General features: G+C 45.6%; 1 protein-coding gene across 1 annotated transcript in view; it reads left to right on the top strand.

Moving 5' to 3' along the window:
* xpo6 (exportin 6) overlaps nucleotides 1-11,830 on the top strand; it is a 160,590-nt gene extending 148,760 nt beyond the window's left edge. Inside the window, exons 23-24 of the mRNA XM_063059477.1 lie at nucleotides 5,325-5,555; nucleotides 7,836-11,830. Coding sequence (XP_062915547.1) covers nucleotides 5,325-5,555; nucleotides 7,836-7,937 — 333 coding nt within the window. The 3' untranslated portion in view covers nucleotides 7,938-11,830. The remainder of the gene's footprint in view (nucleotides 1-5,324; nucleotides 5,556-7,835) is intronic.
* Nucleotides 11,831-12,160: the final 330 nt, after the last annotated feature.

Genomic DNA, 12,160 nt, shown 5'->3' with positions numbered 1-12,160 from the left:
GCACTCCCTCAATAGCAAGAATGTCCTTCCTCAAATTTGGAGACGAAAACCGCACACAATACTCCAGGTGGGGTCTCACCAGAGCCTTGTACAACTGCAGAAGGACCTCTTTGCTCCTATACTCAATTCCCCTTGTTATGAAGGCCATCATGACATTAGCTTTCTTCACTGCCTGCTGTACCTGTATGCTTACTTTCAGTGACTGATGAACAAGGACACCCAGATCTCGTTGTACTTCCCCTTTTCCTAACTTGACACCATTCAGATAGTAATCTGCCTTCCTGTTCTTGCCACCAAAGTGGATAACCTCACATTTATCCACATTAAACTGCATCTGCCCACTTACCCAACCTGTCCAAGTCACCCTGCATTCTCATAACATCCTCCTCACATTTCACACTGCCACCCAGCTTTGTGTCATCTGCAAATTTGCTAATGTTACTTTTAATCCCTTCATCTAAATCATTAATCTAAATTGTAAACAGCTGCAGTCCCAACACTGAGCCTTGCAGTACCCCATTGGTCACCGCCTGCCATTCTGAAAAGGACCTGTTAATCCCTACTCTTTGTTTCCTGTCTGCCAACCAATTTTCTATCCATGTCAGTACCCTAACCCCAATACCATGTGCTCTAATTTTGCCCACTAACCTCCCATGTGGGACCTTATCAAAGGCTTTCTGAAAGTCCAGGTACACTACATCCACTGGCTTTCCCATGTCCATTTTCATAGTTACATTCTCAAAAAATTCCAGAAGATTAGTCAAGCATGATTTCCCCTTCGTAAATCCATGCTGACTCGGACCTATCCTGCCACTGCTATCCAAATATGCCACTATTTCATCTTTTATAATTGACTCCAGCATCTTCCCCACCACTGATGTCAGGCTAACTGGTCTATAATTGCCTGTTTTCTCTCTCCCTCCTTTCTTAAAAAGTGGGATAACATTAGCTACCCTCCAATCCGCAAGAACTGATCCTGAATCTATAGAACATTGGAAAATGATTACCAATGCGTCCACGATTTCTAGAGCCACCTCCTTAAGTACCCTGGGATGCAGACCATCAGGCCCTGGGGATTTATCAGCCTTCAGCCCATCAGTTTACCCAACACCATTTTCTGCCTAATGTGAATTTCCTTCAGTTCCTCCGTTACCCTAGGTCCATTGGCCACTATTACATCTGGGAGATTGTTGGTGTCTTCCCTAGTGAAGACAGATCCAAAGTACCTGTTCAACTCATCTGCCATTTCCTTGTTCCCCATAATAAATTCACCCGTTTCTGTCTTCAAGGGCCCAACTTTAGTCTTAACTTAATTTTTTCCTCTTCACAACCGAAAAAACTTTTACTATCCTCCTTTATATTCTTGGCTAGCTTACCTTCGTACCTCATCTTTTCCTCCCCCGTTTTTAGTTATCTTCTGTTGCTCCTTAAGAGTCTCCCAATCCTTTGGCTTCCTGCTCATCCTTGCTATGTTATACTTCCTCTCTTTTATTTTTATACTGTCCTTGACTTCCCTTGTCAGCCACATTCGCCTCTTACTGCCCTTAGAATCTTTCTTCCCCTTTGGAATGAACTGATCCTGCACCTTCTGTATTATTCCCAGAAATACCTGCCATTGTTGTTCCACTGTCATCCCTGCTAGGGTATTGTTCCAGTCAACTTTGGCCAGCTCCTCCCTCATAGCACCATAGTTCCCTTTGTTCAAATGTAATACACTTCTGATTTTCCCTTCTCCCTCTCAAACTGTATATTAAAACTTACCATATTATGGTCACTACCTCCTAATGGCTCCTTTACCTTGAGGTCCCTGATCAAATCCGGTTCATTGCACAACACTAAATCTAGAATTGCCTTCTCCCTGGTAGGCGCCAGTACAAGCTGCTCTAAGAATCCATCTCGGAGGGACTCCACAAACTCCCTTTCTTGGGGTCCAGTACCAACCTGGTTTTCCCAGTCTACCTGCATGTTGAAATCCCCCATAACAACTGTAGAATTACCTTTGCGACATGCCAATTTTAACTCTTGATTTAACTTGCACCCTATATCCAGGCTACTGTTTGGGGGCCTGTAGATAACTCCCATCAGGGTCTTTTTGCCCTTACAGTTTCTCAGTTCTATCCATACTGACTCTACATCTCCTGATTCTATGTCACCCCTCGCAAGGGACTGAATTTCATTCCTCACCAGCAGAGCCACCCCACCTCCTCTGCCAACCTGCCTGTCCTTTCGATAGGATGTATAACCCTGAATATTCATTTCCCAGCCCTGGTCCTCTTGCAGCCATGTCTCTGTTATTCCCACAACATCATACTTGTCAATTTCCAACTGAGCCTCAAGCTCATCCACTTTATTTCTTTATACTCTGTGCATTCATATATAATACTTTTAATCCATTACTCCCCTCACCTTTCACATCGATTCCTATTGCACTTGGCCATACTCTCCGATCCCTTCCTGAGCTTTCTGCTCCTTTAATTCTGTTGTCTTTCTTAACTTTTCTTATTCTCTCTTTCCCTTTAACTCCATCCTTATATTTCCAGTTCGTTCCCCCCCCCCACCCCACTACTTAGTTTAAACACACCCGTGTCGCAGTGGCAAACCTGCCTGCCAGAATGCTGGTCCCCCGCCTGTTAAGATGCAACCCGTCCCTTCTGTACAATTCATCCTTACCCCAAACAGATCCCAGTGGTCCAAGAACCTAAATCCCTGCCTCCCACACCAGCTTCTCAGCCACACATTCAGATCTCCTGTCTCCCTGTTCCTGCCCTCACCAGCACGAGGAACTGGAAGCAAACCCGAGATAACCACCCTGGAGGTCCTGCTTTTCAGCCTTCTTCCGAGTTCTCTGAAGTCACGCTGCAAAATGTCTCTCATCTTCTTCCCGATGTCATTTGTGCCGACATGCACCACCACCTCTGGCTAATCACCTTACCCTTGAGGATGCCCTGCAATCGGTCTGTGACGTCCTGGATCGTGGCACCAGGGAGGCAACACACCATCCTTAAATCCCGCCTATTGCCGCAGAAACCCCTATCTGTACCTCTCACTATGGAGTCCCCTACTACCACGGCTCTGCCTGACATCTGTCTCCTTGGCTTTGTTTCAGCACCAATTTTTGACTCGCAGACCTGTCCGCCTCTCAGACTGGCAATGTTTTCTGTCCTGACAGCTTCCAAGAGGGTGAACCTGTTTTCAGAGAGTGGTGGTGCCTGGGGTGGTGGTGGCAGAAATATGAGAGACTTTTAAGACGTTTAGATAGGCAATGAATATGAGGAAAATGGAAGGATATGGGCTTTGTGTAGGCAGAAGAGATTACTAATTTAATTCGTTTAGCACAACGTTATGGGCCGAAGGGCCTGTTCCTGTGCTATATTGTTCTACATTCGACTGATCAACTGGGGAAGTGGGTCGGGGACGGTAGATGTAGTTTAACAGAGACAACTGAATTGCTGCATTTTAGGAAGTTGAACCAGGGCAGGATATACAGTGTTGAACAGAGACCTAAAGTACAAGCATGTCGTGGGTATCGTTGAAATTGATAAAACACGGTGATGAAGAAAGCAGATGGCATGTTTGCCTTCGTTACTTGAAGTATTCAGTACAAGAGTTGGTCATCACTTTACGGTGTACATCTCGGTTCGACCACATGGCGTATTTTGTGCAGTTCTGATCACCTTGCTTTCGGAAAGATAAATTGGAGAGGGTGCAGGAAAGATTCACGGGGCTGGTTGTATGGATTCAAATGCAGGAGTTTTCAGGAGAGACTGGATAAACACAGGCTTTTCCCCTGGAGCAGAGAAAGCTGAGAGGTGACGTGATGGAGGTGCCATGATTGTGGAGTAGGTTGGTACAGCATTGTGGGCTGAAGGGTCCATACTGTGTTGTTCTGTGTTTCATCGCGGTAGGGTAGCAGTTAGCGCAATGCTGGTACAGGTCAAGGTGTCCAGAGCTCAATTCCAACACAATCTGTCAGGATTTGTATGTTTTCCCCTTGACCCTGTGGTTTCTTCCGGCTGCTCCAGCTTGCTCCCGTATTCCAAAGGCATACTGGTTAGTAAGTTAATTGCTGACTGTAAACTGCACTGTGATTAGGCTAGTGTTAATCAGTGGGTTACTGGGAAGGCGGGGCTTGTTGGCCAGAACGGCCTGTTCCATGCTGTACCTCCAACCAGATAAAGAGAATTAGAGGAGGGAAGGGCTGGAGAGCCAGAGTGTGAGTCCAGTGGGACGATTGTCTAAAGCTTGCGGGACTGGTCTAAAGGGTAAATGAGTGGTTGGGATCTGGAATGAGCTGCCAGAGGAAGTGGTGTGGGTACGTACAGTAACAAGGTTTAAGTGTGACAGGTACTGAAATGAACAGAGCGGTGGGGTATAGAATTAATGCAAGCAAATGGTATTGGGATAGACAGGCTGAATGGCCTACTTCTGTACTGCTAGTAGTAACCTTGTAATTGCTGGTATTGTGAAGGTCTTTCAATTTCTTATCTTTTTATTTACTGATAAGACAGCAAGGAATCATTTTGCAGTGTTAAATGACAGCCTTCTGTGCGTGACAAAAAATTCCTTTTGTTTCAAATACCAATTGGAGGCTCTTTCCACTGTGAACCAGTGCTGGAGCACAGCCTGTTCGCTATTGTTTGCTTCGAACAATAAGATTGATTGCCTGTTCATTTATTGGAAATGGTTTATTATTGTCACGTACACTGAGATGCCGTGAAAAGTTTGTTTTGTGTACTGTTCACACAGATCAGATCATTACACAGTGAACTGAGGCAGAACCAGGCAAAACAATAACAATGCAGAGTAAAGTGTAACAGCCACAGAGAAAGTGCAGTGCAGATAAATGACAAGGGTGCAAGATGATAACGAGGTAGATTGTGAGGCCAAGAGTCCACAAGAGCCTGATAACAGCAGGGTAGAAGCTGTCCCTGAGTCTGGTGGTACGTGCTTTCTGCTCAGTGGGAAAGGGGTGGAGAGAGACTGTCCGATGGATGGGAGAGGAGAGACTGTCCGTGTGGAGAGAGACTGTCCGTGTGGGTATTCTGTCCGATGGGACGGGGGAGAGGAGAGACTGTCCGTGTGGGTATTCTGTCCGATGGGACGGGGGAGAGGAGAGACTGTCCGTGTGGGTATTCTGTCCGATGGGATGGGAGAGGAGAGACTATCCGGCTAGTTAATTCAAAGAAACAAAAGGCAGATGTCCTAGTTTGAAATACTTTGTTGTATTTGTATTCCAATTGACTGATTTTAAAAAAGCTGATGTAATTTAAAAGAATATCTTTCCTTTCCCTTGTTCGCAATGGTCTCTTTTGTTTCTCTGCTAGAAAATCTTCCGGACGACCATGCTGTTTCAATTTGTCAATGTGCTGCTGCAAGTTCTGGTCCACAAGTCCCATGACCTGCTGCAGGAAGAAATCGGGATCGCTGTGTACAACATGGCCTCCGTGGACTTCAGCAGCTTCTACGCTGCATTTCTCCCCCAGTTCCTGGCCAATTGTGATGGTGTTGACTCCAACCAGAGAACAGTGCTCGGCAGGAACTTCAAAATGGACAGGGTTAGTTACTGGAAGACGTGGAGTCGTGCAAAGGCGCTGGAAAACCAAGTGTGGCACCACTTCCAAAGAAAATCCTTGAGTTCTGCTACCCTTACTAAGTGCTGTTTCTAGAGTATTATGTTAAGTGGCTCTGCCTTCTTTCTGTGGTATGTGACATATGAGGAAAATGACCAGAGTGCAAATCCCTAAAAGATGGACGAAGATATTCTTCATTTGAAGATGATGTGGTGTTTGATTGGAGGCATTGTGAACTGACTTAACAAACACTGCTGTTCCAGACCTTGACATCAGTTAACTCAATGAAGAGCGTTTGATGGCTCTAGGCCTCTACTCATTGGAGTTTAAAAGAATGAGGGGGTATCTCATTGAAACCTATCGAATATTGAAAGACCCAGATAGGTGGATATGGGGAAGATGTTTCCTCCAGTGGGCGAGTCTAGGACCAGAGGGCACAGCCTCACATAATAAGGTGGTGAATCTGTGGAATTCATGGCCGTAGATGGCTGTGCAGGCCAAGTTATGGGGTATATTTAAAGTCGAGATTGATAGGTTCTTGATTAATCAGGGTGTCAAAGGGAGAAGGCAGCAGAATGGGGTTGAGAGTGATAATAAGTCAGCCCTGATGGAATCCCGGAGCAGATTCGTTAGCCAGAACGCAAATACTAAATCACCCACTCGGACACGGCCAGGGATTAAACATCAAACCTCACCCCCCCCCCAACTCCCAACCCCTCCCTCACCCAAAATCTAACAGATTGCTCAAATGTAAAAACATCATAAAGCCTAGAGAATCCCCAACCCCTCCTTTGCCCAAAAAAAGTACTTGCCAATCGACAAGAAAGAAAACACAGAGAAACTGACAGAGACCAGTATAAACTACAGTCCACACTAATAATCATATGTGTCTTGGAACTTCAGGAACATCCTCCATGGGTCAAACTCGGTCTTTTCATGGACAGTGACCGCCGACCCACAGCCTCTCGACCTCTGGCCCAACCAATTTTAACCCATAGATGTTTGGATTGTGGGCACCCAGAGGAAAACCACATGGGCACAGAGGGAATGTACAAACTCCTTACAGAGGGCACCGGAATTGACCTTTGAGCTGTGATGGCCCAAGCTGCAATAGCGTTGTGCTAACCACTACGCTGCCGTGGTGCCCCATTTGGTGTTTGGGGAGAAGTGTGTGTCCACGTACCATGTTTTAGGCATGACCATAGAAAAAGCAGCTTTATTTGTCACACGTACATCAAAACCTATGTGTCCTCAACTCACTAATGCTGACCCTGACCGTACATCTTCAGATAGGGAAGGAACATAAAGCTTTCAAACTGGGGCACCTGCAGAAGCTGGAAATCCAGTGCAACACGCACCAAGTACCAGAGGAACTCCACAGGTCAGGCAGCATCTATGGAGGGGCATAAGCAGGCAACATTTCAGGCTGAGGCCTTTCATCAGGACTGGAAAGGAAGGTGGGGGAGAGGAGGGGAGACAAGCTGGAAGGTGATAGGTGGGTGGGGAAGGGGTGAAGTAAGAAGATGTGAGGTTGTAGGTGGAAAAGATAAAGGGCTGGAGAAGAAGGAATCTGATAGGAGAGGAGAATTGGACCATGGGAGAACAGGAAAGAGGAGGGGCACCAGGTTGTAAGCAGGTAAGAGGCTAGAATGCGGGGTTGGAGAAATCGATGTTCGTGCCATCAGGTTGGAGGCTACCCAGATGGAATATAAGGTGTTGCTCCTCCAACCTGAGAGTGGCCTTATTGTGGCAGAAGAGGAGGCTACAGACCGACATGTTAGAAGGGAATGGTGGCTGTGCTGACTAAGGTAACACTTGTCCACTAGCCTGTCTGAGACAATCAAGTGGATTTAGAATCAGAATCCTTTATTATCACCAAGTTTGTGGACACATACAGGGAATTTGATGCCGGTTTCCCTGAGCTCTCGCTGTACAGAATCAAAAAGCAAACAAAACAATAGTGCAAATTTAGCAGTGGAAATACAGGATGAAACCTTTGTTGCGTTAATCTGAATTAAAAGGTACACACTTTTAGAAAGTGGCTGCTGTGATGCCAAGGTGAACTTACTGTGACTGAGGAGTTTTTGTGAAAACATCTAGTGACCTCTGATTCAGCCACTGACTGAAATGAACATCTACTCAGGTTATGTTTGAATTTAAACAAGTTGCGTCTGATATACCACCAGTTAGAGATGATGAATAATAACCTTTCTCTCTCTTTCTCTCCCTCCCTCCCTCCTTCCTCTCACCCCACCTTGGTGCCAGGATTTGCCTTCGTTTACACAGAGTGTACACAGACTTGTGAATGACCTGCGTTACTACAGGCTTTGTAATGGCAGTTTACCTCCGGGAACGATCAAGCTATAGCCTTCGCGACTGAAGCCTTTCCTCTCACCAGTGCAACTTGCTGGCTGGACCCTCCGAATACACTGCTGCAGCACTTTGTGTCTCTGTCCTGCAGGAAGATAATAGTTGTATTCAGTACATTGACATGATGCCAATCGATCATGTAATCTGCACTGAATAGACATCAGTCATTTGCACCTTTGCATTGTTGTGCTCCTCTCAGCTGTTTCATTGGATTGACGCGACAGTGCTACCATGGTCAGCGCTATCGTGGTCAGCATTTTGTTTCTCGTTTGAAATGCCTTGAACATTTCTGCTCTGTGCAAGCAGAGGACGCTCCATTTTAGGTCATATCATTCCAATGTGATACTATTGGCACACAATCGATGAAGAGTTTATGTTGTAAACTGTGTTCTGATCCTTCGAATTACCCTCTCCAAATGTATGCTGGATTATTTTTTAATGAAGATTTTAAGTCGGGTAAATTTATATTGTTTTCATTAGACTTCCACTCAACTTTGCAACATTTCTCCCTTACAGAACTTGTTTCTGTTGGTCTGTGTCATGTGTCCCCTCCCCATTCACCGAGGGTCTGTCAGAGGGAGCAGGAGTGCTTGAAATGAGTGACCCACACGCAAGTGACCAAGCCTTTTATTGCCATTGGTTTAAGCCTCTCAGTTTAGGACTGGTGTCTGAACTAAGGTGGGCTTTAATCGCTTAGATTCTGACAGGAAGATCCAACCACCAGCTCCCCTGGGCCAGGTGTTTTCCCACTTGACTTTGCCGAACGCCCCTAGCACTGTCAGTACCTCTGCCCAGACACTCGCTGCAGAGATGTGGTTGGGGGATGAGGATTCTCATGAGGAGTGGCAGTGGAAGAGATGAAGATTAGAGAATAATGGGAGAAGCGTGTGTGTGTGTGTGTGTGTGTGGTGTTCCTCTGTCTGGACCTTCATGTTGAGGAGATCAGGAGTGGGCACATGACAAACCGAAAGTTAGCGGGGTTTCTGGAGCAGATCAGTACTGTGGAATTCGCAGAAACCCTGAGCCATGATGCTGGCCAATGTACTCTGGGCACTTTGTCTGCCAGCTGTAGTGTTTAAGACCGCCTGGGCTGAATGTATTAAATGGGTGGTAAAGCCTCCTTTATACTTGAAGATTAAACTTTTTCTCCCCCAAAGAAGCAATCGTTCCACCTTTAAAGTTGTAGGTACAAAGATAATGTGTCTGAAAAAAGGGCTTTTTCAATTGAATTCACTTAGAGCCTAATACTTGGTTACCTGTGTGTGAGCAGCAGACATCTTTGTTCAAAACCTTGCCCAGTCACTGAATTGTTGGGGTTCTTTCAGCTCGATGGTAATTTGAGGCTTGGTGAATCCCTGGAACTAAGCCTCAAATTACCACAGAGCTGAAGGAACCCCAACAACTCGATGACCGGGCTTGGCTCTAGGGATTCACCAAGCCTCTTCACTGGGGTGCATCATTCCTTCCAACGTGTGTCACTCTGGACCTGACCTACCACACAAAATCCATCCCTGTCTGCAGCTGTTTTTATCATGAAGCCAGCTCCACAATTCTCAGCATTTTCATTAAATTTGTTTAAAAAAGCTGCTAGTAATCTTTCAATCTCCATTTAAATTCTGGACTCTGTATTCAGGTGGAACAAAATGAGGTACGTTTCCACCCAAGCCAGGGAGCTCCTGCAGATCTGCAAGTAGGGCACTGCGTAGTTGCCTGCAACAGCCAGTCTTTCTTCCCTCGATTGGTCCTATGAGGCGCAGGGCAGGAAAAAAGTAGAGCCCTGTGATTAGGAGGTGACGTGCTGGGCTGAGACTCCCTGCTACCTGCTCTCCTCCAACCGAGTGCCTAGTACTGGCCCTCGTACCACAGTGGGAGTGGTCGTGACACTCTTCTGCTAAGCCCTGGACACATCTGAGTGCTAGAGCTGACCAGTCCACATTTCCACCTTTCTGGGCTGTGTTGTTTAATTCAGTCAATGTCTGTGGTGATCCAGTCTTCCATTTTATTTTGTCCATTGCTCCAAGCCTGTGGCTTTTTAAGACTCTTTTACATTTTTGCTGCACATTGTACAGGAAGAAGTGGTACTCTGTAATTAGCGATGTCCAGTTTTCATTTCATTGGACCATGTGAAATGTGGTTGTGGTTGGACATGGTTTCCTTGGGTTGGGGCTGTTAGTTCTGTCGCCTCGTGTTGGGGTAAAGGCACCGTGTTGCACCTCAACCTTCTTTGAAGGGTCCGGTCACCTCATTTCACAAACTGCTTCATTCTGCTTTGCTCCTCCCCACTTTGCCAGTGCTGTCTCCTCATCAGTGTGAGGTCGGCCTCAACTGGCTCTCCGCTCAGCGGCGAGAGAGAGCCCTGATCACCAGATGATGGTTTCACTTGTCTCAGCCCTGCGTCAGGCCTCCCTCAGAGTCCAAAGCCAAAGCCCCTGGAATTGGTAGACCGTCTCGGTGAGATTGTGGGATTCCGTATTGTTGGAGACCCTGCCCCTGACTACGGAGTCTTCTGCCCTGCTGCTTCCTTCCCTCGTTGAAGAATGCTTTCTCTGCAGTGTGATTGAACTGCGCTGTGGTATTTCTATCACTGTACGCAAAAGGGAATTCCTTCCGACGTACAGAGTTAATGTGACTCGTACCACAGCTCGCACTGCTGGTTTTCCCATTGGAAAGCGTGGCCAACCAGTTTGTGTGTAGCAGTTCGAGGCTGTGTTTACAAAGTGTACAGAGAATGCCCGTGTCTGTAGTCACTGCAAGCGTATGTCCCAGACCTGAGCTGCACTGGACCAGCTCACACCCTGTACAAAGCAGACTCTTGTTTATTTTTTTAGGATTATGGTGATACTTTGTACAAGTGTACAGTGATGTGATTATAAACAGATCCCAGCTTTCCCCAAGGCTGTGTTAGTGTTTCTGGATGTAAATATGAGACTGTTTTGTGCCTGAACACTTACAATGAGAAGTGTATTAAATCTATACACTGGTTTTACTCTTCGTGTTGAACCCATTTTGATTCTGTGACATTCCACTGCAGAATTCAAGTCTTTTATAATTGCATTTTATAAAAAAAAATGTAGATATGACTTTTAAATAAATGATGATCCAAGTGCATGTTTGGCCTGAGGCATTTGGGAGTTGATGGGGCCAAGAAGTTGAGGAAGTGCTGTTAGCCCCTGGAGACGCAGCAGCAAGTACCTGTCACAGCTGAAGCCTGGGCAAGGGTTAAAATGCCTCGGCTCCCTCCTGAATTACAAGCAGCCTGTTTAAACACTGTAACTCTGAGGAGTATGTGTTTAAATACTGTAACTGACTATGTGCTGTGTGGTGAAAAGAAGTATTAAAGCATCTGTCAGGATTTCAAATTCTGAGCTTTGTAGGAAATGAGTAGGTCTCCCTATTCCATCAAATTTATTAACTTGCTACCAGCAAAGTAGTGTCGAGGAGAAGGATCAGGGAGATTGCCTGTACTACGAATGTTCTCTAATCTTCCCTTCATCCTCATGTCCTGCAATATTTAATTCCCTGGAAGCAGCTGAATTCGATCGTATGTGGCTGTATTAAAAATATTCTCTGATTGGTATGCCGGTTGCTGTAAATCCATGTGATTAATTCTTGGGTTCTGAATGAAACATTCACCATTTCAATCCTGCATTCTCCCCACATCCCCTGAAGAACTTACCCAACAAATACAAAACTACTCGCCTTACTCTTGAATATCTCAGTTGATCCACCTCCTGTGTTCAGAGTGATGAGCTCCAGCTGTTTTCTGTATCTTCAAAATATAGTTAGTTCAAAGTTAAATTATTATCAAAGTACATCTGTCAACATACACAATCCTCAGATTCACTTTCTTGCAGGCATTCACAATAATACAAAGAAACACAATAGAATAAATTTTAAAAGTACACACCAGTTGGACAAACAAACTGCATATATAAAAAAATAATAAACAAACAATATCAAGAACTTGAGATAGTGAGTCCATAGGTTGTGGGAACAGTTCAGTGTTGGGGTGAGTGAAGTTATCACATCCTCTCCGCATCCACTCTATCAATGAGGTCACCCCTCATTCTTCTGAATGCCAGTGAATACAGGCCCAGAGTCATCAAATGCTCTTCATATGACAAGCCATTCAATCCGGGAATCATTTTCGTGAACTTCCTTTGAACCCTCTCCAGTTTCAGCACATGTGTTCTAAGATAAGGGGCCAGACCTGCTCACAA

This window comes from Mobula hypostoma, chromosome 9 (assembly GCF_963921235.1).
Source record: "Mobula hypostoma chromosome 9, sMobHyp1.1, whole genome shotgun sequence".
NCBI classification, from domain to species: domain Eukaryota; kingdom Metazoa; phylum Chordata; class Chondrichthyes; order Myliobatiformes; family Myliobatidae; genus Mobula; species Mobula hypostoma.
Note: the sequence above shows the minus strand (reverse complement) of the source record. Positions and strands in the feature narration are given on the sequence as shown.